Raw genomic sequence first — 27,513 nt, forward strand, 5'->3', positions numbered from 1 at the left:
TGTTTGTTATTGTTGCTTTTATGTTCATGGCTGTTCCCAAGCAGAGAGAATTTATTTTATTCTATTTTTATTTGTATTTTTTGAGATGGAGTCTCGCTCTCGTCACCCAGGCTAAAGCGCAGTGGTGCAGTCTCGGCTCACTGCAACCTCCGCCTCCCAGGTTCAAGCAATTCTCCTGCCTCAGCCTCCCAAGTAGCTGGGATTACAGGCACATGCCCTTATGCCCCGTTAATTTTTGTATTTTTAGTAGAGATGGGGTTTCACCATGTTGGCCAGGCTGGTGTCGAACTCCTGATCTCAGGTAATCCACCTGTCTCAGCCTCCCAAAGTGCTGGAATTAGAGGCATGAGCCACCGTGCCTGGCCAAGAATTTCATTTAAATTGTGGATTACTAGGCATTAATTATGTCTGTGTGAGAGAGAGTGGTAGAGGGACATTGAAAGAGCAACAGGGATAGAGAGACAGAGAGAGGAGAAGGAGAAGGAGGAAAAGAGAGAGAGGAAGAGGGAGGAAGGGAAGGGGGTACTGAGAGATCACACCAAACTCATTGCACATTCCTGTGAGTCGCTGCCACAGGCTGCACTGGGCCAACGCTTTCCCACCAGTTTCACTAGCGGAGTTGACCTCATTGGAGCCTCTTTGCCGTCTTCTGTGAGGTTGGAACCATGCAGAGTCCTGCATTTTCCTCCGTCTACCCCTAAGTCCTTGGGTTAATTATGATCTGTGTTGGCTTTTATCACCTTTGTGGAAAGATAAGAGCCACCAGTAATGAAGACGGAGTAAATGAGCCAGTGAAACAGAGATGGGGATGCGCACGTGAAACAGAGATGGGGATGCGCACGTGAAACAGAGATGGGGATGCGCACGTGAAACAGAGATGGGGATGCGCACCCAACAGGCTCCTGGATGATTATTGACGGACACGTGTCAGCTGCTAAATGTTATTTAAAACTTGTTCTTGCCATCCTGTCGTCATTTGTTGTCCTCCTGAATATGGAAATACAATGATTAGAAGGCTGTTTTACCATCCTGAGATATGTGCACCACTGATTTTGTAATTTGTTGCTACCTTCTACTTATAGTAAATGGTCCATGATACATAAAAGAAATTAATGTCAGAGCTTTTCACAGTGAATAAATATTAGGAAGAAAATACATTTAGACAATAGAAGGGAACAGTGTAACGGGAGATTCTGCGGTCAGGTGCGTGTCATTTATTTTCTCCCAATATTTTTTATAGTTGCTGTGTGAATATCTTACTTTTTAAGGTGCTCAATTCCACAATGGCCTGATATTTGACACATTTTAAGGCACAGCGGGAGAAGGAAGCCATCCTGACCTTTCTCTAGACACTTTTCTGATGTCAGTAGACGAACTGAGTAATTAATGTCTGACTTCTTCTGGAACTTATTTAAGGTGGCTTACAGAATGCTCCCCTGGCTTGCAGTTGTGTTTTGGATAAAAGGCAAGACCAGTGGCACGGTCCACAAGGCCAGGCCTGGTTCTGTTTGTGCCTGTCTGTCCAGCTTCATCTCGGATGCTTCACGCCTCACTCCTGACATGTAGCCATAGGTTACAACTGCTCCATTGCATGGGAAACCTGCCCCAGCTGGTCACCACCTCCTTCCTGTATACTCTTCAACTCTCAACTCAAATTCGCTTCCTCAGAGCACCCTTGTCTACCCCAACACCTCAGTAAAACTCAGCACGTGCCCCATCATTATACTCCCTCTTGACACCTGGAATTCCTGCCCATTGTCCCACCTCACAGTGTCACTGGGTTTGCCTGAGGTCTCTCTCTCCCACCGAGTGCAAGTGTAGGGATGTCTCTTCAGTTCACCACATTAGGCCAGTGCTCACTGTCACAACACTGGGATCCAGTACATGTGGTTAACCACTGCTCTTGTGAAATATTACAATGCAAAAACTATGGAACATGTAAACTCACAGCTTAACAGGTGAGTGTAACCTGAATTTCCTAATGTGAAATAAGCCATCCAGGTCTAGAAACAGAGGACAGCCAGTACCCCGAAGCTCCTGTACCTTCATTTCCTCTTTCCAGTGGCAGCTTCTCTCTCCCCGTTGAGTTATGCCGCATCCTGGATTTCATGGAAACGTCTTTCTGGCTTGTCTTCATGGACTTACATGTGAACCACTTACTTAGTGTAGTTTGCCCACTGTGGAACTTTTTACAAATAGAAACATTCATCTTATATTCTTTAGTGTCTGATCTATGTCACTTAAAATTATATTTGTGAGGTTCATTCGTGCCGTGCATGTAGTCAGAGGTTGTGATTTGCATGGCTATATGGCATTCTGCTACATGGAATACACCACTCTGGTAGACAGACCAATGACACCCCATGAAGATGTCCATATCCCATTCCCTGGTACCTGCAACTATGTTAGCTTCCCTGACAAAGGAGACTAAGGTTGCAGGTGAATTAAGATAGTAAGATTACTCATCAATTGCCTCTCTGCAGCCAGTCATTTCTCTGATGCTATTTGTTTTTCCATTATACTGGACTATGTGAAAATGCGGATACTAAGCTAATAGCTGTTTAACATGGATCTAATGAATAGATTCCATTCTAGGCCAGCTATAGTTTAAAAATACTACAGCTTTCTTTTTGAGTAATTTGATACCTAAAATAGTGAAGACCTCAGGAACAGCCCATCCTCTTCGAGACCCGTGAACATTCTGCTGTGCCAACTGTCTTGGCTGGCATTTGCTTCCACTTAAATTAGCTTCCTCCTGTCACAGAGGGGCCCATACTACAAGGCTGGTGGATGATGACAAATTTGATTCTTGAAAATCTGCTAAGGTAAATGCAAATTTCACTCAGTTTCCCTGGGAAAATAACTATACCTACTAGTAGAATCATCAGCCTTTTCAAAGAAAATGTATACATCAAATTAGCAAATTGGTTATTTTAAAATTGTAAACCAAAGGCCGGGTGTGGTGGCTCATGCCTGTAATTCCAGCACTTTGAGAGGCTGAGATGGGCGGATCCCTTGAGTTGAGTTCAAGATCAGCCTGGCCAACATGGCGAAACCCAGTCTCTACTAAAAATACAAAAATTAGCTGGACGTGGTGGCGGGCGCCTGTAATCCCAGCTACTTGGGAGGCTGAGACAGGGAGAATGGCTTGAACCCGGGAGGCAGAGGTTGCAGTGAGCCAAGATCACGCCACTGCACTCCAGCCTGGGTGACAGAGTGAGACTCCATCTCAAAAAATAACACAAAAATAAAATAAAACTAAATTAAATTGTAAACCAAGAGTGTGGTTGGAATTTCCACCTAGTTTTCAAGTGGAAGTGTAGCTAGAGCATGCCGCAGACACAGGAGCCCCTCAGGAAATGCCTTCTCAGAAATGGCGCAGGACCAGGGAGCAGGCGGCTGGATGAAGCATCAGTGCTTGCTATGCATTCGGCTTCTTTGTTTTCAAGTTTCAGAAACCAACTCAAACTAGTTTAAGTAAAATGGGAAATGAAGTATCTCCTCAAGGCCGGGCACCATGACAAACGCCTGTAATCCCAGAACTTTGGGAGGCCAAGGCAGGTGGATCACAAGGTCAGGAGATCGAAACCATCCTGGCTAACACGGTGAAAACCCGTCTCTACTTAAAAAATACAAAAAAATTAGCCGGGCGTGGTGGCGGGAGCCTGTAGTCCCAGCTACTTGGGAGGCTGAGGCAGGAGAATGGCGTGAACCTGGGAGGCGGACCTTGCAGTGAGTCGAGATAGTGCCACTGCACTCCAGCCTGGGCGACAGAGTGAGACTCCAAGTCAAAAAAAAAAAAAGAAAGAAAAAAGAGAAAGAAAAAAAAGAAATATCTCCTAAAGCAGCAGGAGTGCATTATTAAATTCAAGGGAAAAATGCATCCAGGCCTCAGGAGGAAAAGTACATCAAGAAATGGAAAGCCAAGGGGAGGTCATTCTGTCTCTTTGAGCGTCTTACCTTTTTGCCTTTGTCTCTTTGCTTTTGATTCTCTTTGGTTCTGAACCTCTCTACTTCATTCCTCTCATTCTGTAAATCTGCTTTATTTCCTTTGGAATCCTTACACCATATGGCAGCAAGCACTTAACTTCCCTCCCCACCTTCCGTTCTCATGTTTCGTGACAGCAGCCAAGAACGACTTGGAATATTTTAATCCCACACCGCAAATCCTGGAGCAGACTTTTGACCTAGGTTAGGCCAATTAATTGTCTCTGGCTGAGGAGGAGAGGAGAGGGCTCACGGACTAGAAATGTGGCTTCCGGGGCCTGTGGGTGGAGGAGGAGGGCAGCTCAGATCATCTGACTGGGGTACTCTTTGCAGTGCCTCTGTACCATGCTGGAATATTGTACCAGGGTGGCAAGCCCTTTTTAAAAAGTGAGCTCAAATTATTTCAGTCTCTGCCATTCAATTGCTGGTGGTTCTTGCCTTTGAGACTAGTTTGTTAGTTACTTAATATTTATTGAGTGCCTGCAGGGATTTTTGACATTGGGAAGTGATGTGTTGAGCATGCCAAAAATCTACCCAGTATAGAAAACTCATCTCAAAATCGCCTATGGGTTTCAGTGGGTCTATGCAAAAACAGCCATTATCTAAACATGCTTTAAGACGCTGTTATCATACACAGCAAGGTGAAAGATACAAATGCTCAATTTTAAATTCTGCAGCTTACTTCGTAGCCATCTTTTCACTGAAAGGGATTTCTCTTGGGCCTGATGTGTTGTGACATTTTTTTCTGCGGATGATCAGGTCACAGTGCTGCTGCATTTGGAAATATATAGAACAACCTGATACCTTTAAAACATTATATCAAAATAGAACCAAAGTAGACTGAGCCCAGAAAGCAAGACTAGCTTACATTTTGAACTAATTTCATAAAAGAATCTATCAGACCCAGTCAATTAAACTGAAGAGCCTAAAATAATTTGAACCTGATGTTGGAATTTGCAGGTAAAAATAATCAAGAAGAAATGTTAACAGATAGCTATTGCATCAATAATTTGCCTGTTTGTTTGTTTTCTAGAAGGATTGATAGGGCAGAAGTTAATTCTGCAAACACAGTTTTGCTGACCTTCAAGTAGAGGGCTGACAGCTGCTTTAGTAAGGGTGGCGGATAGGATTTCAAAGTGCTGTGCCCTCAGGCAGCAACGTCAAGTCATGTTATGTAAAATAGGCAACTTTAGAAGTTCCCAAATGTATTTGAGAAAAGTAGAGTGGATCCCAGATGAGTCCGTGAGGCACATACAGAAAGGGTGCGGGAGAGCCCTGGGAGAGCCTGAGCAGTGAGACGTCCCTTCTCCACATGGAGGACGTGGTGGACACTGCCCAGGGGAAGAGGGGCACCTGCAGGTTGGTGTCTGGATGTTCCGGAAACGTTGGCTCCTCTGCTTCCACTAAGATGATGATGATGTATAATTAATTGCCAGTCCTCAAAAGTTGGGCAGGTGAACCAAAATTAACTTCCAATTAATGAAATAAACGGAAGTGTTGGGGAAGGTAGGACGACATCTTCTTCCACCACCACCGCCTCCCATTCCCACATTGGTTGCTTCAGTCTTTCTGAAAGGGCTGCTCAGCTGCCCACGCCTGCAGTCTCTGCAGTTATTCACATGGAGGCAGCATTAATTCATACCTTGCGGCCATATCCGTTATCCCTCCCTCACCCCCACTACTAGCAAAAGCACCCCAGAAGTACTCACAAGAAACAAAGTGACAGTCACAAGGAAAGGAGCATCTCAGGGAGTGGGAAAGCTTCCCCTGCTAAGTCCATGCAATGCTTTATTGGATGATGAGTTAGGGTCCTCTTGCTCCAACAAGACTGGCTTGTGTTTCCACCTCCAGCCAGCATTGTGAATCCCAAGTAGCTGCTGATTTATACATATCCTCTGGAATTATTTAAAGCTATCAATTACCTAACCTTGGGTCTAGCTATATCATAGAAAAGGCCACTTTCCATTTTGGGAACGAGACTGTCTTCTAGTCTTAATATACTTCTGCAGGCCGCCTGATAGAAGAAGAGATTGATTGGTTTAAAGATAGATTATTATGAGAGAAATAATTTACTTCACTTCCTCCTTCCCTAGTGAGAAGGCCATCTGGTTGACCCCTCTGCCTTTAGCTAAGGGACATAGAACGTACAATTGCCAGCTGTCCCCACTGTGGCTGGCAAGGCTGGACCTCAGCTGTCCCCGGGGTCCCTGCTGTGCTGCCCCTGATTTCTCCAGTCTTCTCCTGCAGGGGTGTGTCTTTAGGAAGAGGCTTTGGTTGATCGTGAAATCATCCTCCAATCTCACTTCTGCTGGAGGTGACTCCTTCTGTCCCTTTAGCCGCGTAAGGCCAGACTTGCATTACATGAAACAAACACGTCATGGGATGTGTACCCGGAACATTCACAGTGGTTATTGGCTGCTTGAGGTACGCATCACTTTATTGTGGAGTCACAATTATGGATCCAATAATCTGGATCACTCTGCTTTGAGGACCCAATACAAATTAAATTTCAGATTTCCCCTCATTAAAGCTCAGGATGCAACAAGAAGTTGGAGGATCACAGGTTTCAGAATGTGACCACTCTAGCCCCTTCCCTTTCTTTATAAAGAGTAGGAAATTTAATGCACTTTCGAGTTCTTTCTCTATTACATATCATATGTTGCTAAAACATTACTTAGTGGTGATGCAATAAATAGTAAATTAGTATCTTATATTTATCTTATCTTATGTTTCTATAATTTTTATAAATTATAGTGTGCTTTCAAATACATTTACATTTAATCCTGATAACACCTAAGCAATCAGTTCCTTTTGTCTCCCACTCCTTTCCTCCTTGCAGCATTCAAAAATCATCTCCACCTTAGAGTTCTCATTTGAATCTTCTCCTCTTCATAAGGCACAAAGTCTGATAAATCTAGCAAGGCAAATTCATGAGAGATACAAAGCTCAGGCCAAGATGAGATGTGTCCGATTTTAACACAGAGAGGAGAGAACAGGAATGCATTCCCTGACGGAGAGGCACGGGTTCTATCGGCTGTAGCTGGGGAGAAAATTAAAGCAGCCTGCATTAGGGTCCTCCTTGAATCAGTTCATAGACATTGTGGTGTCTGTAATTATTATCTTAATCTGTGTTTCTTGCACACACAATTGCACATACAATTGGCACACATAAAAGTCAAGCTGTAATCACAAGTTACTAGGATAATAACATTGGATAAAGGTGAATTTTATGTTTAAAATGACCAAACACAGAAAAGGTATAGCTTGGTTTTAGTTCATTGTTTTATTTTTGCCTGAGTTAAAAATAAGTAGGAGCAGCAGTGATGTCGCAGAGGACAGGATTGCCAACTATGCGTGTCAGTTTGCATTACATCTTGCAGAATCCATTGCTGCTTATGGCCTCATTCATGCAACTAGGCTTGCATTAACCCTTTGCTTTCTGCATCCATCAATGATTGCCTTTCTGTTACTTCTAAAGGCATTTATCCATCCATTCATCTACTCAACACAGTCTCTGTGCACTATGTTGTCCCAAGTTTTGTACCAGGCATTCAGACGTTGAACACGGCAAGATAACGGTGTCCTTGAGTAGTTTGCCCCCTGGTAATGACACATGCATTATGATAATACAATATATTAATACATGTACTAAGGTAATATATATTAAATAGATAAATTAATAGTGGAATTAGCGTTACAGAAAGGCACTCACAGAGTGTTGTGGTTGTGTCCAGGGGGAAGAATAATGCCAGTGAAACCAGGCAAGACTTCCTACAATGTCAGAGGTCATATTTTAGCTGATAAGTAAAGAATGCAAAGGGATTTGCCTGGCAAAATGAAGATGAAGGGAAATTCCAGGAAACAGAAAAGTTGTAGGGCGTGTTGAGGAAAGGGGGCATGGAAGGGAATGACTTGCTCCAGAAACAATAAGGTATGAGCAGAGTGGGGTAGAACTCAGATTAGGCTTAGAGGTAGAAAGAGGACAGACTTGCCATGTCACAGGTGCAAAGGGTGTTTTTTTCTTGAAAACAGAAGGCTGGAGCCCCAGAGAGGGCTTTACATGCAAAAGGGATACATAAATATATCCTGACACCTAGGTCTGTGTGACCCTCTCAGAATAACACTGTTGGCTAATATCTTTCTATTGTATGCCCAGAATTCAGCTACTTCCCAGCACACCCACCACTGCCACCCAGGACAGATCTCTGTTACCCCTGTGCCTTGTTGGCCGCTCCTGTTCCCACCCTGGTTTCTGCAAGTGTTTCCTCTAAGCAGCTCCCCTGGTCACCTTCCTTAGTGGGAGCCTTATTTACACACTGCTGTGCTCACACCCCTTTCACTCAGAGGTAAGCCGAAGCCCGCACCTGGCCCCCAGGTTCTGCACTCCCTGGCCCCTTACTGCCCCCCCTCCTCAGAACAGTCGCCTTGCTCTCCCACTCTGGCCACTGCCTCTTTGCTGTCTCCACTGAAGCCTGTGCTGTCTCAAAGGCCAGGCACCTGCCACTCCCTCTATTTGGATTGTCTTCTCAGATGTCAGCTCTGCAGATTCCTTCAGTTCTATGCAGATGTCACTTTGCTAGAGATCTCTCTGATGCAAACAGCTCCCAGAGCTCCACTGTCCTGCTTTTCTCTTCTCTTAGTGAGCTGATCTGCTTATTGTTTGTCCCTTCCCCCATTCCTGCGCTACATTACAAGAAAAAAATATGAAAAAAAATGAAAGCCATTCAACTTCTGTTGATAACAGTGTCAGTGTCTGTTTTATTCATTCCTGTATTCAAGGTTCTCAAAACCTAACCTGGCATAGTAAGCCCTAGATAAACATGTGTTGGATAGATGGATGTGGATTGACAGATATATGGATGGATGGATGGATGGATGGATGGATGGATGGATGGATGAATGGAGGATGGATGTGGATGAATAGATGGATGGATGGATGAATGAATGGATGGATGGGTGAATGAATGTGGATGAATAGATGGATGGATGGATGAGTGGATGGATGGGTGAATAGATGGATGGATACATCGATGAATGTGGATGGATGGATGGATAGATGGATGAGTGTGGATGGATGGTTGGATGGATGGATGTGGATCACTGGGTAGAAAACTTATTCTTCTTAGAGCAAATGGTTGTGAACATGCTTTTACAATTTAATGGACCTCCAAAGTATGCATGTGGTAACGGAATAGGGAATATGTTATAGCCTCACTTTCACCATGCTAGGCAAAAAATGTCTAATTCTACTGAGAAACACACTACTAAAACTCAGTGTGCCAGGGGATAACCTAGTGACTTCTCTTGACTTTCATGGAAAGCAGAATCAATCCTACTCAAATTTTTAACAGTTCAACTCCTGCAAGTTTGGAGGAAGTCTGAATTTGGGGAGCCAAATTAGATGTTCAAAGAAGCACATATTAGCTTGCGTTCTAACTTGAAAACTGTATCTGTGCTGTGGTTGTACCTATTTAAAAATTAAATGTGCATATAGACCAGAAATAGAAAATAATATGAAAAAGGCTTGGTCAGGCACGTTGGCTCACGCCTGTAATCCCAGCACTTTGGGAGGCCGAGGCGGGCGGATCACGAGGTCAGGAGATGCAGACCATTCTGGCTAACACGGTGAAACCCCGTCTCCACTAAATATATAAAATAAAAAAAAATTAGCTAGGTGTGATTGTAGGCACCTGTGGTCCCAGCTACTTGGGAGGCTGAGGCAGGAGAATGGCGTGAACTCAGGAGGCGGAGCTTGCAGTGAGCCGAGTTCGCACCACTGCACTCCAGCCTGGGCGACAGAGCCAGACTCTGTCTCAGAAAAAAAGAAAAAAAAAGAAAAAGGCTTAAAAAGTCAATTTTTTGGATTAACAAGGTTATTCATCACTTTTTTCCTGTTTAATTTGCTTCCCATTATTATTGTCACGATGTTGCTTGTGTAGTAAAAGAAAATTTCCTGCACTCTGAAAAACAAAATTTGGCAAATAAAAATCGAATTTAGTAAAGAATATCTTTATCCCTGTGGGTTTTAATGCAAAAATGCTGCCTGAAAGACAATGTGATACATCTGTACCTAAGCAACGATGTATATGACCCAGAATCACTCCAGTCGAGTGGGATATGCATCAATGCCTATGGGTCATCTTACTGTGCATTTTTTCACTCAATAATGTATATCAGACTGGTTTTCTGTGCAAAATCTTATCTTAGTCCAGTGGGCATGGAAGAAGCATAGTCTTTGCCCCCGTTTCATGAAGTGTCCTTACTCTCATTCATTTCTTCACCCCCAGTACCAGCTTCCACAGTTTTGTATCTTTCGTCTCTATCTTGTGTCCAAAGAACTTCTGCTGTGTTCTTCCTTATTAATGTCATCTATTTCTGCTTTCCTCCCTGAAGGATCAGTCCCGCAGGATTTCCATGAGATGCCCATTCATCCTGCTCACTGCCGGGTGAAGCAGCCCATTCCATTATCAGGCAGTACCAATGGTTAGATATTCTGAAGTTTCACTGTTGCACGATTGGTCTCTGTTAAATTTGCTTTTGGTTCTCACTCTACTTTCTGGAACATGCTCCCCAGTCTGTATGATATGCCTTTAAATGAGTGAGGAATTTTAAGTATTTGGTATTTGAGGCTACACACTTCCTTCAACTTTACTTCATGTGATATGTCTTGCAAATATCTTTATCTTCTTTCTAAAACATATTTCTAAATAATATTCTCTATATCATGATCTATAACAAAATCCAGCAACTGTCAGATCGTGAGTGTGTTTGGGTCAGGGAGGAGTTTACCACTGCAACATTTGTTCAAATGAACTTTGGTAAGTAAATCAGTCACATTATTGGCTGGTCAAGTAATTGACACAAATCAAAAGTCTTAGGGTTTTTTTTGTTTTGTTTTGTTTAATTTGCAAATGGACTTTGACCAATGCATCTATTATATGATAAATGTGTTTAAAACAGAATTTAGAAGTCTAGATTAATCTTATGAGAAACAATATTCAGGTCAGGCTCGGTGGCTCATGCCTGTAATCCCAGCTCTTTGGGAGGCTGAGGCTGAAGGATTTCTTGAGGCCAGGAGTTTGACCGGCCTAGGCAACATAGTGAGACCCTGTCTCTACAAAAAAATAAAATAAATAAAAATTAGCCAGACTTGGTGGTACACCCCTGTAGTCCAAGCTACTTGGGAGGCTGAGGCAGAAAGATCATGTAAGCCCAGGAGGTTGAGGGTGCAGTGAGCTACAATCACACCACTGCACTCCAGCCTGGGCTGGAAAAAATTTAAAAAATAATTAAAAATGAAATAGAAACAACACTAAAAAGATATCAATTATTTGAGCTAATGAAGATAACATTAATTTTATCATTCTGGTTCATGAATAAGATTTGGTCTTGACGTTCTGTTTTTAATGGTCTCCTTGGAATTTCCTCTTAACAGCGTTTGAGGAATGTCAACTGGGCTGTGAGAAATTGCGTGCACAAGGTTGCTTGTATGAATAGTACCACTGAAAGATTCCTGCTAGTCACAGACTTGATGAAAAGGGCTTATTTTCTTTCTGAATTCAGGTGAAATGAAAAGCTGCTGAATTAGCAAGATCTAATTACTTATCCTTGGCCCTGGCCAGTGATTTTCTCCCAAAGAAAATGCTACCTAATAAGAAATGAGATTGAATCAGTGTAACTTTCTGTAGCTGTTTTGTTGCTCATGGATAGTCTTACTTTTTAAGTCCTAAAAAGCTACTCTCTGTAGATGAATTAAGTAGATGAATTAAGTTATAGATGGCAAATATGAAGACTTGTAGAAATTCTAAACCACTGTAGAACTCTTTCCTGTTAAGCCTATAATGGCCCCATGAATTTTTCTTAATTTAATAACCAACATAGCCAATATTAAATATTTGGATGGTACTGCATATTGTCTATTTTAGTTTGTAGCAATTTGACACATTCTAATAAACTTTTAATCTTTGATGAAAATATATATATTGCATTGTCTACTTTTTGAGGCCGTCTTCATTCTACCTCATTTTAGCTTGGTTACTGAGTTGCAATTATGTGCACTATAAGAGTGTATTCTCCAGACTATACATGGGCAGAAGTGGTCCCTTTGCAGTGTGACCATCTGTCCTTATTTGCTCCTGTATAATTAACAATAATCCATATGTAACTATTATATTTATTACTTATTATTAAGCATTCATATAATTCTTTTTGTCTCTCAAAGAATCACAGTTTCAACTAAAAGTTATATGACTCCTCTAATTTGCAGGGAACTGAAAACTTGGTCTCAGCAGCCAGTGTGCATGATGAATTTCCTAGACTTATGTAGTCTTTAGCACCCTTTAGCAGTGTCTCCAGAGTCTCTCTCCCACCTGCCACTCTTGCTGCAGTGCAAGAGGGTTCTCTGGAAGGGACTGAAACCTAGAATAAGGATAGGTGAGTTGCCCAGTGAAGAGAGACCAGGAAAATCTTGAAACCTTGAATGAGGAGCTATAGAAAAAGAAAAGCCTGAAGGTAGTGCGACGGGAAGAAGTCGGTGAAAATTGGCACATAGCATGTGCTAAATAAATATTTAAATTTGGTACCCTGAAATAGAAGTTGATCACATGGATGTAAAAAAAAAGGGAAAGATGACAGAGGACTTGGAGCTGAAAAGTTTAATCCTGGTTGGGTTGGATTCAATGAGGGTAAGGAGTTTAGCTGTGAAGAAGGAAAGCTCCAAGATGACCCTGTACTGTACAGTCTGGTTTATCGGGAGGAGAAGCATTAGGTTTGCACAAACGCTGCAAACATAATAATATCAGATTCTTTCTTGAGGTAACATTTGGCCATAGTACAGGAAAATGACAGCCCAAGGCTTTGGGCCACTGAAGGCAGAAGGGTACAGAAGGGAGCTACTAGTAGCTTCAAGAATGGGAAGATGCCTCTTTCACTGTTTTGTATCTTGGTTCTTGATTTAAATGAAATATGTCTATTTGGCTTATTTTATTTCCTTATTTCACTCACTGGGGTTTTCTTTGTTGTTGCTGTTTTTAGGAGCTGGTGGGGAGTAACCCTCCGCAGAGGAATTGGAAAGGAATAGCGATTGCACTGCTTGTTATTCTGGTTATCTGCTCCTTGATCGTCACCTCGGTCATACTTCTGACACCAGGTACTGTATTCATTCTTGGAAAACTAAGTCGCTGTCAGAGAGAAAGAGCATAATTTTACCTTGCAATTTTTTTCTAAGTAACTACCTATTACATACTTTATTTTTCCCAAGTTCTAATTCTCACTATGCCATATGATATAATATGGTTTCAATTTTAAAAATTCATTTTATATGTTTTGGATTTGTTTACAAAGTTGTTTACTAAGTGGAAATGCTTGGCATATATTAAAATTACTTATACAATTACTTATTCATGCTTGATCAACTTAAAGACAGTGGCATAAATATAATGATTTTATATATTTCATAGAATTCCTGGACATTATATCAAGGGTGAATTAAGAAAATTATTAAAACAACATATATTGAGTGTGAACTAAGGAGAAGGTGCTAAATAGGTACTACTGAATATTACATAAAGTATAAACCAGTGTCATAAATCTCTCACGAAAGAAAAGACACTAAAATCCACAGAAGAAACCTACAACAAATACAGATATATACATGCACTATTGAGTAAGCCAAAGAGAAGTGCTATTGGAGTTGAGAGGAGAAAGAGAAATCTTTCAAAAGAAAGTTCATGGAGAAGGTAATATGTAAAGTGGGTTTAATGGAGTAATGGTAGCAATTTAGTGGCCAGAGAGTGGTAGGATTATGGAGAGAAGAAAGCCTTTGCCTATAAAATAATAATATAGGGCCGGATGTGGTGGCTCATGCCTGTAATCCCAGTACTTTGGGGGGCTGAGGCAGGTGGATTGCCTGACATCAGGAGTTTGAGACCATTCTGGCCAACAGAGTGAAACCTCATCTCTACTAAAAATACAAAAATTAGCCAGGCGTGGTGGCAGGTGCCTGTAATCCCAGCTACTCAGGAGGCTGAGGCAGGAGAATCGCTTGAACCTGGGAGGCAGAGGTTGCAGTGAGCCAAGATTGTGCCATTGCACTCCAGCCTGGGCAACAGAGCGAGACTCCAGCTAAAAAAAAAATAATAATAATAATATAGGAGTTCTCATAGAAAAACATTGTGGCCATAGATAAAACAGTATGTAACTGTTTTATCCATTCTCATTATCATAGTAGATGCCTATTTGTGTGGGCAAAAAAAGTTTTAATTCTCAGTAAATAAATACACAAGCATTAGACCCTAAGATGAAAAAAAGTAGATATTATAATAAAAAACCTTTTCCACAGGTACAACAAATGTGGGCAAATTAGAATCCAGGCTTAAACTATTACCCCAAAACCTAAATGAGAAAAGGGTGATCTGTACCCTGATACCAAACTAGATAAAGATATCACAAGGAAACTACAGACCAATACCCCTTATGAAAATAGATATAAAACTCTTCAACAAAATAGTAGCAAACTGAATCTAACTACATGTAGAAAGATTATACACCATGACCAAATGGGATTTATTCCAGGAAAAACAAATTGGCTTGTATGAAAATCAATCAATGTATTATACCCACATGAATAGAATAAAGGACAAAAAGCACATGACCATCTGAACAGACACGGAATAAGCATGTGACAAAATCCAAAAACCATTTCCTGACAAAAGACTCAACAAGCCAGGAACAGAAAGAAACATCTTCAACTTGACAAGCATCTGTGAAAAACCCAATAGCTAACATCATACTGAACAGCAGAAGACTGAAATCATTCCCCCTAAGACCAGGAGATGGTAGACAAGGATGTTCATTCCCAGGCATGGCTATTTAACATTATATTGGAGGGTCTAGCCAGGGCTATTAGGTAGGGGAAAAAAAAAAAAACAAAAAAACAAGGACATCCAATAGGAAAGAAAGAAGTAAACCTGTCTCTATTCATAGAATAGATAATGTTGTATATAGAAAATCTTAAGGAATCCACAAAAAAAAAACATATAATAATAATAAACGAGTTCAGCAGGAAGGAATACTTCAGACCAAAATGCAAAAATCATTTGTATTTTTAGCCACTAGCTATGAACAATCCCAAAATAAAATTAAGAAAACAATTACACTTAAAATAGTTTCAAACAGAATAAGATACTTAAGAATAAATTTAACAAAATAAATAAAGAAGTATAAGACATGTGTACTAAAACTACAAAACAAAATGGAAAGAAATTAAGACCTAAGTAAATGGAAGGATATCTTACATAAATTGATTGAAAGACTTCATATCATTAACATGACAATACTTCCTAAATTGATGTGCAGATTCAAACCAATCTCTATCAAAATCCCTCTTTCTTTGTTAAAGAAACTACAAGTTGATTCTGAAATTCATATGAAAATGCAAAGGACTCAGAATAGTCAAAACAATCTCAAAAAAGAACAATTCAAAGATTTACACCTCCTGATTTTAAAGCTTACTGTAAAGCTACAGGAATCAAAACAATATGGTACTAGGATAGGTATAGACATATACATCAATGGAATAGAATTGAGAGTTCAAAAATAAACCCATACATCTATAGTCAATTACTTTTTGACAAGGGAGCCAAGACCATTCAATGAGGAAAGAATAGTCTTTCCACCAAATAGTGGTGTTTCAACTGGATATTCACATGCAAAAGAGTAAAGTTGGACCCCCAACTCATACCATATACAAAGATGAACTCAATGTGGACCAAAGACCCAAATATAAGAGCTAAGGCTGTAAAACTTTTAGAAGAAAACATAGGGATAAATCTTTGTGACTTTGAATTAGGCAATGGTTTCTTACATGTGACAACAAAAGTGCAAGCAATCAAATAAAAAATAGATAAATTGGACTTCATCAAACTTAAAACATTTTGTGTATCAAAAACACTATCAAGAAAGTGAAAAGACAACCCACACAGTGGAGAAAATATTTGCAAATCATGTATCTAGGGAAGGTCTAGTATCCAGAATATATAAACAACTCTTGCTTCTCAAAACAAACAAAAAAACAAATAATTCAATTTAAAAATAGGCAGAGGATTTAAAGAGACATTTCTCCAAAGAAAGACAAATGGCCAAAAAGCATATGAAAAGATGTTCAACATCATTCAGCCTCAGGGTGAATGAAAATCAAATCACAATGAAATACCACTTCACACCCACTAGGATGATTATAAGAACCAAACACAAACAAAAAATGGAAAATCATAAGTCCTCCCAGGATATAGAGAAGTGGGAACCTTCTTACATTACTAGTAGAAAGATTTTAATTGTGTGGCCTCTGTGGAAAATAGTTCAGTAGTTCTCCTAAAAGTTAAACACAGAGTTACCATATTACCTAGTAATTCTACTCCTAGGTATAGGCTCAGGAAAACTGGAAACATATGTTCATATAGAAACTAGTATATGAGGTTCATAACAGCATTATTCATAATAGCTGAAAAAGTGAAAACAACCCAAATATTCATTGCCCAGAGAATGAATAAATAAATGTGATGTGGCGGGGCGTGGTGGCTCACACCCATAATCCCAGCACTTTGGGAGGCCGAGGTGGGTGGATCACGAGGCCAGGAGGTCGAGACCGTACTGGCTAACACCGTGAAACCCCATCTCTACTAAAAATAAAAAAACAAGCCAGGCATGGTAACACGTGCCTGTAGTCCCAGCTACTTGGGAGGCTGAGGCAGGAGAATCGCTTGAACGTGGGAGGTGGAGGTTGCAGTGAGTCGAGATCACGCCACTGCATTTCAGCCTGGGTGACAGAGCTAGACTCCATCTCTAAATAAATAAATAAATAAATAATAAATAAATAAATAAATAATTGTAACCATATAATTTAATACCCCTCCACAGTAAAAAGGAATGAAGAACTGATCCATGCTGTAACATGAATTAACCCTGGAAAGTTCACGCTAGGTGAAGGAAGGCTGGCATAAAAGGCCACATATTGTATGATTTCAGAATAGGCAGATCCCTAGAGATAGAAAATAGATTTGTGGCTGCCGTAAGGTAGAGGTGGGGAGAAAGTGAAATGATTGCTAATAGGTATGAAATTTCTTTGAAGGGGGATGAAGAAATTATTCTGGAATTTGATAGTGGTGATAGATGTATGACTCTGTTAATATTATATATTTTAAAAACACTGAATTGTATACATTAAAAAGATGAACTTTATGATACGTGAATTTCATTTCTATTAAGCAAAGGGTTTGATAACAAGATGGGAAAGCTGTTGGGGGAGAAAAGTGTAGCCTGGCCACAAAAGTGCCAGACATACTAAATTGCCTTAAAAACTTGTCTAACCCCGAAGAGGCTTCAGGGGCAGTTCCGGGAGAGAGCGAGCGTTGCAGTCTCCTGCGTGAGCGAGCTTCATGAATGGAGCACAGTTTCCTGGAACATTCAGGCTGAGGATTCAATCCAGTGCTTCAGTGTCCAGGAAACAGATCCCTGTACCTGTTGAAATCAGATGACCAGGGTTTAGAGGGGCTGGGGGAGGAACTGCAAAGCCAATCCTTGTTTTGTTTTATGGTGGTGGTGCTGATGATCTCACATGGCTGGGGACTTTAACCATTACATATTTCTAACGAATATAGAGGAAGTCAAGTTTTCCTCAGGGTCTGTGGAACATGTGTTTCTGCCTCTACTTTTCTTTGAGCAGAACTGTGCTTTGTGTAAGAACGTGATTCCTGCAGATTTGATCTCGTGGTTGTCTGGCACTCCCTTTGGGACTTAGAAAGCAGTAGTGTCTAGGGGTTTGCAGTTACTCCCACCTTCCAAGGTGCATGTGAACGTTCATGTCACCCCAGTCCAAGGGCTGTCACGAGTGTCACTCAAGAGTGGAATAAGGCCAGTGTGGTGGCTCATGCCTGTAATCCCAGCACTTTGGGAGGGCGAGGTGGGCAGATCACGAGGTCAGGAAATCGAGACCAGCCTGGCCAACATAGTGAAACCCTATTTCTACTAAAAATACAAAAATTAGCTGGGCTTGGTGGCAGGTGCCTGTAATCTCAGCTACTCAGGAGGCTGAGGCAGGAGAATGGCTTGAACCCAGGAGGCAGAGGTTACAGTGAGCTGAGATGGCGCCACTGCACTCCAGCCTGGCGACAGAGCAAGACTCTGTGTCACACACACAAAAAAACAGTGGAATTAATGGCTCCCAGGGCTTCTTACACAGAAATGTCCACAGCAGCAAAGCGGGTTGAGAACCGGGTCCTGGGACCCTGTCCTCCAAGCTCAACTCCAGGCCTGGCAAGTAGTAGCCCTGCGTCTTCTCCATGCACAGGGAGTGGCAGCATGCCTCCTCCCTCCAGCGCAGCAGCCAACCCTGCCAGCATTACATTCGGTTCTTTTGCAGGCGATGCAACCACAGCAGCCTCCCCTCTGCAGTAAACAGAGGATGCAGTGGCTAGGAACTCTTCTCCCTCCATGCTGACGGCCAGTTGTCAGGGGCAACTGCTCCTGGAGAGGCTCTAGTGAATGGCTGAGTTCCAGAGAAGGCTTTGGAGGGAACTTTGCTTTTCTTGTTCCATCACAATACACATGCAGCTGAGCTTTGCTTCAGCTTTTGGTTCTGCTGGGCTTTCGTGAGTGCTGTTTGTTTCTCTGGGCTGTGCTGCCCTGGGACTGGGTGTCCAAGGTTTAGGCCTCTCCCACACGGCTGCACAGCAAATATTGCACCGCTGCTCCCGCACCGCAGCCTGACTGCATCCACTATCCTGCAATACAGCCATGGCTTGTGTTTTGGCATAAAATTCCATCAGGCAGAGGAGGTATCAAATCATTCAACCTGCCACTAGCTCCAGAGCCGTCTCAAATTCACTAACGTACAGAGCAGTGTCACCTCGACTGAGAATACCTGCCAACAGAGCCAGCATGAATGACCCCGGCTAGGAGCTGAGAACTCCGTGCTAAGTGCCAGACAGAATGTGCAAAGATGCCAGTGCTTCCCATGAAGCTTAGAATCCACGTAAAGACAATGCATGTGCAAGGAGAATTCCACAGTAGTGTTATCATTAAGCAAAAATAAAAGTCAAAGGCAGGGTGCGGTGGAGGCCTGTTGAGTTGCGTAGATAGCGGAAATGCTGACCTAGAGGACTGAGATCCTCACCAAGGCAGGAGTGACTTCCACCGGTGAAAGTGAAAGATGAGAGTCAGTCTTCAACAGTGGAGAATCCAAGTCATAACAGTCACACTTCGGATATGTTTGCACACAGTGTTGAGTGCATTCCTACCCAACGTTGCTTCCATTTTGGTAGATTTAATTAGAAATTGTAATAGGTGCTTTTTTAAAAAAATAGTATTTTTCAAGTACTACCAGTCTTGTAGTCTGGTTTATTGAAACTCAGAGTAGAGTACCTGCTTTCTACTTAATTAGAAAATCCGTTCTGAACTCACTTGATTCAGTCGTTTTGTGAAAATGGTTCCTGGTACCCACAGGCCCCTTGCCACCCCGGTGAGAAGAAACTCATGCGCGTGGTGGAGTGCCCTCCTGATGACGCAGACCTGGAAGGGCCTCGTGGTAATCACTCTGAACAACAAGGCATCTTGTCCTGGAGTACAGTCTAATTATCACCAGTTATGCACAATTTATGTTTGAGAAATCAAATTAAAAGTGTTTAAGGTGATCTTAGTTCCAAAGGGATTTACCAAATGGGAATATGTCCTTTTCAATTTTGTCATTCATGTCTCCCTTGCTGGCCCATGCTCTTTTCTAAATTTCTTCTCTTCAGAATAATAGGCTCAACATTACATTTTTTATTTTCGGTATTAAATATGTATCTGTCTACAATAGGCCACACACAGCGTATGCCTTTTGTTAGCAGCTACAGTTCTCACATTCTGATGGAAACGCTGCGGCCTTCTCCAGTGCCACAATCACTGATGTGGGAGTCAGAAACTCCAGCAGGATCGGATTTGCATGAAAACATCCCTGACACTTGGCTTTTATGGAATCTCACATTAGAGCAGGTGGACAGTGGTTTATGCCGGAAACACTAGAACACTTTTAGGTGGTACATCAATGAGAAGCCTTGAATAATTCAAAGTCATAGTGAATGGAGGTTCTGGGTTAAGGCCAAGCTCAGGTTATCAGAACACAAGACTCGTCAGTCTTTTGGGTAGAAGCATAACATAGAGATTACTTTTATGGAATTAAAATGTCATCACTGTTTAATGTCTGTGACTGCATTGCCAACCCTCACCTTATCTTTTTAAAATTCTTGAACAAATAATTTCAAAATATTTTATTGAAGAAGGATATACATATAGGATATATATTATATATTTAATATAAATATTATATAGAAATTAAATATATAAATATAAACACATGTGAGTAAGCTATTGCTGAATTTTGATGAATTTTAAAACCAAACATGATTCTGTAATCAGCATCCAGGCCAAAAAAGCAGAATGCAGCCAGCATCCCAAAAGCTCCCCAGGCCCTTCCTATCATTAATCCCCTCAAGGGCAACCTCATTTCTGACATCACAGAGTAGTATTATGAGTCTTTATAGTCTTTGCATTTATGGCATAAATGTAATCGTCTGGTATGTCTACTTTTATGCCTGCTTTTGTTCTATATGTTTGTGAGATTCATTATTGTATTTTAGATTGTACTGCTACCCAATTTTTAACCTATATTGGATTATTTTATCATAAAGTCTCATATAATCTCAATGAAAATTGCAAAATAGTTTAACAGTCATTTAATAGCTTGTGTGTATATCATAAAAAGTAATGCATACCTCCTAATTTTTTTTGTCTTGTAGAAATAGATGGCTTGCTCCATATCTTTTGGGCATTTTCTGTTATGGCTCCTATATTAAATTCATTCTGCAAATTCAGTCTTGTTATATCCCATCTACTACCACAGACCATGGCCCAACCGTTTCATCATGGAAAGCACAGGTGGTTTGAGTGGGTCTCTAGTATTGTTCATTTGCCCTGGGGCATCTGCTCTGTGAGTCCTGGGCTCCTCCGTGCCTGCTCACACCCATCTGCAGCAGACTGACTGGATTGGGGATGGTGTCTACTCTGATCATGAAACACAGAGTTGTTTCGGCTGCTGCTGATGCTACCACTGTTAATGTTTCTGCCCAAAGTTAACTTGTTAATACTAATCGAGACTGAGTGCTATAAATAGAGGCTGCAGATGATGTTCATTATGATGGTCCAAAATATGGAAGAGGCCATTAAGAACAGGATACATTCCTGGAAGGCTTCGTGGAGAATGAGCAATTAGGGACTTTAAAAGATATATCCAGTAGAGATGGAAGAAAACTGAGAGGGAAGGCCGTGAACACTCAGGGGACAGAGGACAGTCTGGCCAGGAAGTTGTGGAGGGGCCAGGTGTGGTCAAGAGTTAAGGGAGAATGAAAGGGGTGGTAGCCAATTGGGAGAGCCTGGAACGCACAGGGCCTGGATTTGAGATTGAACTCTAATTTCTGATACTGTTTACACCAATGTCATAACCAGTTTCAGAATCTGATGAAAACTGTAAGTCATCTTATTGTTGGAAGGAAAGAAAGGGCATTGTGTGCACATAAACATTTGGATATGTTGTGTTAACATAACGTTTGCGAACCTAGTCAGTCCATCCCAGGGCCATCTCAGGGATCTGCTTGAGCATTTATCCAAGGTCCAGGTGTTAAAGTTTGTCAGCCAAAATATTTTTGTCTGTGAGTAACAGAACAGCTAACTAAAACTGTTCCAATTGCAAGTGTCCGTATTGTTTCACAAGACAAGTTTAGACATAGCCAGTCCAAGGCAGATTCAGGGCTCATGGATGTTGTCAAAGTCCAGGCGGTCTCCATCTCTCTGCTGCCATCATCAGTATGTCGACGACATGGTTGTGATGGCTTCATGCATCACTCGCCCACAGGCACAGGAAGGGATGGACACATATAACTTAGCTTGTGCATCTCACTTCCTCTGTCATGGAGGAAATAGTTTTCTGAGTAGTTCTTTTCAGTTCCCCAGAGCTGTGAGGAGACAGCTTATTTGCTGTAACCACATTGCATGGCTACCTTCACTGGAGGGGGGTTGGGAAAGCCCGCCATTTGTAGGAGTCAGGCTCTGCTGAGTTGGAAGAAGGCAGAGAGGCACTGGCTTTTGGGGAAGCAGCCTTCAGTGTCTGCCACCACGAGCAAGACCCCTTGATTTGTGAAATTCTTGAGGAATGTGGTCTACAGTCCTTGAACGTGACCAGTGAATTTGAATCATTCTTTAAATTGAAACAAATCTTCTCCCTCCAAAAGGAGGGAGTTCTGACAGATTCTCATAGAATAAAGAATTAGGTTACATTGCTACTAAACCTATATTGAGTTGCAAACTTGCAAACTACTGAAAAGTGGGTCCCTGGGAGCATCTTAACAGTCTCTCTTTTGATTTCCCGTCATTAATTCTAGAAGGACCGCTAGGTGCATCTCGCTTATTTATGGAATCCTTACACTAAAGAGCCATTTTTCTAAAGGATGGCAGTAGATGCTTATTATTCATGCTCGTGTTAAGACTATAAGCTAAGGCAAATGGGTCTACATATTTATCTATAAATGGGTACTTTTCAAGTGTCACTGCATTTTGCATCCTATTTTAAAGGTAACCATGAAAATGAGTAAATCTTATGCTGGGACCCTGGTTTCCTCTGGAGTCTCTTGCCTGCTATAGATGAGTGCCTCCTGGTCAGGTTCAAATTAATTTTGGGGGCCTTAAGGGCCATATTTTTACAAGCAGCTGGCTCCTGTATTAGTTGCTAGTTTAGTGAAGACTCTGGCAGTCCAGAACCAAAGGCAGCAATTCAGGAGTTTAAGCAGTTACCATACCATGTCAGGGTCAGGAACACAGAAAGCTGTGATATAATAAAACTGGAGAACTGGAGAGCAATTCTATAAAATGAACTAAGCAGGTCGGGGAAGTAGGAAGATGAAGTTCCAGATTGAAATGGTTCCAACTTCTCTGAACTCTTCACCTTAAGCCCTACTTGGACAACCATTGATCACTTCTGCAGAAACAATATATCGATGCACTTTCTCAGATTGCTACTTCATAATCCTCAAATCCCAGATATTCTAAATTGACTCTGTGCTTTTAAGTATGGTATTAAAATCACCAGAACTTCAGTTAAGTGATGATTTGCAGGACCTCCCATTTAATCAGTCTCTTTCTTGCTTTTCCCCTACTCAGATTCTTCGTGTCTTTCTTTTTCATTCAGTAAATGTATGATCACTGCATCCTCAGAGGATGCCTTCTAAAGTGGTGGGTTGGTTGGAAATGGGAGAAAAGCCTTGAAGGGTGTGGTAGGCTAAAAAATGCGCGCCCCTCCCCACCAAAAAAAAAAAAAAAGCCCATGTTGTAATCCTTGGATCCTGTTAATGTTTTCTTTTATGGCCAAAAGGGGGTCTTTTGCGGCTACATTAAGCATCTGAAATGGAGAATTACTCTTAGTTACCTAATTGAACCTGAATGCCATCACATGTGTTCTCATAAGAAGGAAATAGAGGGAGATTTGACACAGACAAAAGAGGAAACCGCAATGTGACCACACAGGTGGAGATGGGAGGGATGTGGCCAGAAGCCCAGGAATACTGGCAGCCCCCAGAGGCTGGAAGAGACAAAGAACAGATGTGATGTGGTTTGGCTGTATCCTCACCCAAATCTCATCTTGAATTGTAGCTCCCATAATCCCCATATGTCATGGGAGGGACCCGGTGGGAGGTAACTGAATCATGGGGGTGGGTTTTTTGTGCTATTCTCATGATAGTGAATAAGTCTCATGAGACCTGATGGTTTTATAAAAGGCAGTTCCACTGCACACACTCTCTTGCCTGCTGCCACGTAAGACATGCCTTTGCTCCTCCTTTGCCTTCCACCATGACTGTGAGGCCTCCCCAGCCATGTGGAACTGTGAGTTCATTAGACCTCTTTTTCTTTATAAATTACCCAGTCTCAGGTATTTCTTCATAGTGGTATGAAAATGGACTAATACAAGATGCTTCCCCAGAACCTCCAAGAGCATGCAGCCCTGCTGACACTTGTATCTGGGCCCAGTGAAGCTGATTTCAGACTTCCAGACTCCAGAACTGGGAGAGCGTACTCTTCTGCTGTTTGAAGCCATCAAGTTTGTGGTCATTTGTTACAGCAGCCGCAGGAGGCTAAAATAAAGGGAGATAAATGGCGTTGCCACTTTTACAGTGGCCATGTCTTACAGGCAGGCAAAAGAATACACTTGTGGAGAGATCAGAACTAGAATGCTTAGAAGCCATGTGCTAGCCCTTGGAAGACCATGAACTTGACAACAACTGTGCCATGCACTGCCGTGTCTGCTCCTTCCCGCCATTCACAGTGGGAGTCCATGCTGGGCTCCTAGCTCAGCTCTTTAGGGGACACCCCTGAGTTTCAAAAGGTGGTTCTTTACCATCTTCACCGCAAAGAAAGGAAATGAAATTCATTCACACTGAGATGTATTTTGATGTTTTTCAAAATTTGAGAGAAAGAGGAAGGAAGAGGAGAGGAAGAGGAATCTCCAGCATTGACTTAATTCTTCTTATTTTACATACATTCAATTAAACAGATTTAAGCTCCACTTACAGTCTATGTTATTAAATTCGTGGAGATGGGAGATTAAATGCAGATCAATAAAAGAAGCCAATGAAATTCAAATTAAAAATATACATTGTATATGACAGATAATGATAATTTCTGAGACTAAGTCACCCCTTACAACGTGTAAAGGTGTTTGCTACGTGTCACAAGTATTTTGGGTTTAGCATGCCTATTCTCGTAGGCATCGGGTGAAGAATTGTCCCACCCATTATTTCCATATTGGGAGCACACTACACCTGTGTTTACACAGCAAGCCAGTCATTTGAGAAGGTTAAATTATTAATAGCTGACCTTGGTATTTGTACATCATGAAGACACATACTGGTTCAGGCTCTCAATTCAGGTATGAGTATATGTTTATGATCAAAACATGATTTTCTTAATTTTATTGCACAAGTAAGATGTATAAATAGAAAAAAAGTAAATAGTGGAAATATATTAAATTGGCTGGGCATAGTGGCTTATCCTATAATCGCAGCACTTTGGGAGGCCGAGGCAGGCAGATCACCTGAGGTCAGGTGTTTGAGACCAACCTGGTCTCCATCTCTGCTAAAAATACAAAAATTAGACAGGCGTTATGGTTCATGCCTGTAATCCCAGCTACTCAGGAGGCTGAGGCAGGAGAATTGCTTGAATCCGGGAGGCGGAGGTTGCAGTGAGCCGAGATCATACCACTGCACTCCAGCCTGGGTGACAAGTGAGACTCCATCTCAAAAAAAAAAAGAAAAGAAAAGAAATATTAAATGAACAACAATAATCCTTTTATAATTATTTTCTCATACTGTCAATTCTACAACCAGTCCCTAGATACTGTCCCTTTCCACCATTTCTGATTTAAGTCTTCTGGTATTTATTCATATGCTTTTTTTTTTTTTTTTTTTTGAGACGGAGTCTCATTCTGTCATCCAGGCTGGAGTGCAATGGCATGATCCTAGCTCACCACAATCTCTGCCTCCTGGATTCAAGTGATTCTCCTGCCTCAGCCTCCCAAGTAGCTGGTATTACAGACATGTGCCACTACACCTGGCTAACTTTTGCATTTTTAGTAGAGATGGGGTTTCGCGATGTTGGCCAGGCTGGTCTTGAACTCCCCACCTCAGGTGATCCACCCGCCTTGGCCTCCCAAAGTGCTGGGATTATAGGCTTGAGCTACTGTGCCCAGCCTTATTCATATACTTTTTAATATCATGCTGATATGTCAATGTCCACAGACTACCGACTACGAAGGTCAAAATGTAGCTGCTTTACATTTCCTTCCACTTCCTTCTCTTCACTCTGAGTTACAAAACCTATGATGCTATTTAAAGTCCTCTATAGATGTATTTCATAACCACGTGTGAAAATTTCTTCATATATAAGTTTCTTGTTCCATTGATTCTAAATGCACCTCTTGACTTGTCACTAGATAAGATGGGAAAGAAGCATGCTTAAAAGACTTTCTCCTCAATCCCAGCTTCCTACCCTTTCTCTTCCCTTTAAGTAATATTTGCAATCTTTTTTTCACTTTAATAAAATCTCTCATCAAATAATAAGTTGGTTTTTAAAATCAAAAACACATTTACAACATTCACTATTCCATTTTTTAATTTTTAATTTCTGTGGGTACATAGTAGGTATGTATATTTATGGGACACATGACATATTTTGATACAGGCATACATGAAATAATAAACACACCAGGGTAAATAGAGTATCCATCCCCTCAAGCATTTGTCCTTTCTTTGTGTTACAAAGAATCCAATTATACTCTTTTAGTTATTTAAAAATGTATAATAAGGTATTGTTGACTGTAGTCACCTTGTTGTGCTATCAAATAGTAAATCTTATTCTTTCTAACTCTATTTTTGTGCCCATTAACCATCCCCCCGCCCACTCCCACCATCCACCACTACCCTTCCCAACCTCTGATAACCATTGTTCTACTCCCTAGCTCCATGGGTTGTTTAATTTTTGGCTCCCACAAATAAACGAGAACATGCCAAGTCTGTCTTTCTGTGCCAAGTTTGTCTTTCTTAGATTATTTCACTTAACATAATGACCTCCAGTTTCATTCATGTTGTTGCAAATGACAAGATCTCATTCATTTTTTGTGGCCAAATAGTACTCCATTGTGTATACGTACCATATTTTCTTTATCCATTCATCTGTTGATGGACACTTGGGTTGCTTCCAAATCTTGGGTATTGTAAACAGGTCTGCAACTAACATAGGAGTGCAGGTGTCTGTTTGACACACTGATTTCCTTTCTTTTGGGTACATACCTAGCACTAGGATTACTGGATCATATGGTGGCTCTGTTTTTAGTTTTTTGAGGAACTTCCAAACTGTTCTCCATAGTGGTTGTACTAATTTACATTGTTATCAACAGTGTATGAGGGTTTCCTTTTCTGCATATCATTGTCAGCATTTGTTATTGAATGTCTTTTGGATATAAGCCATTTTAACGGGGGTGAGATGGTGTCTCATTATAGCTTTGATTTGCGTTTTTCTGATGATCAATGATGTTGGGCACCTCTTCATATACCTGTTTACCATTTGTATGTCTTCTTTTGAGAAATGTCTATTCAGATCTTTTGTCCATTTTTAATTGGATTATTAGATGTTTTCCTATAGAGTTGTTTGAGCTCCTTATATATTCTGCTTATTAATCCCTTGTCAGATGGATAGTTTGCAAATATTTACTCCATTCTGTGGGTTGTCTTTTAACTTTGTTGATTATTTCCTTTGCTGTGCATTTTAACTCAATGTGATTCCAATTGTCCATTTTTGCTTTGGTTGCCTTTGCTAAATGCGGTATTACTCAAGAATTTTTTACCCAGTACAGTGTCCCTGAGAGTTTCCCCGATTTTTATTTTTTAGTAG

General features: G+C 41.2%; 1 protein-coding gene across 5 annotated transcripts in view; it reads left to right on the top strand.

The window, feature by feature from the left end:
• Positions 1-27,513, top strand: part of DPP6 (dipeptidyl peptidase like 6) — a 1,054,804-nt gene that overhangs the window by 570,239 nt on the left and 457,052 nt on the right. For all 5 annotated transcript variants that reach the window (XM_032753183.2, XM_032753184.2, XM_032762299.2 and 2 more), the window contains exon 2: positions 13,021-13,135. In XM_032753183.2, coding sequence (XP_032609074.1) covers positions 13,021-13,135 — 115 coding nt within the window. The remainder of the gene's footprint in view (positions 1-13,020; positions 13,136-27,513) is intronic.

Source organism: Hylobates moloch, unplaced genomic scaffold, assembly GCF_009828535.3.
Source record: "Hylobates moloch isolate HMO894 unplaced genomic scaffold, HMol_V3 SCAFFOLD_1, whole genome shotgun sequence".
In the NCBI taxonomy this organism is placed as follows: Eukaryota; Metazoa; Chordata; class Mammalia; order Primates; family Hylobatidae; genus Hylobates; species Hylobates moloch.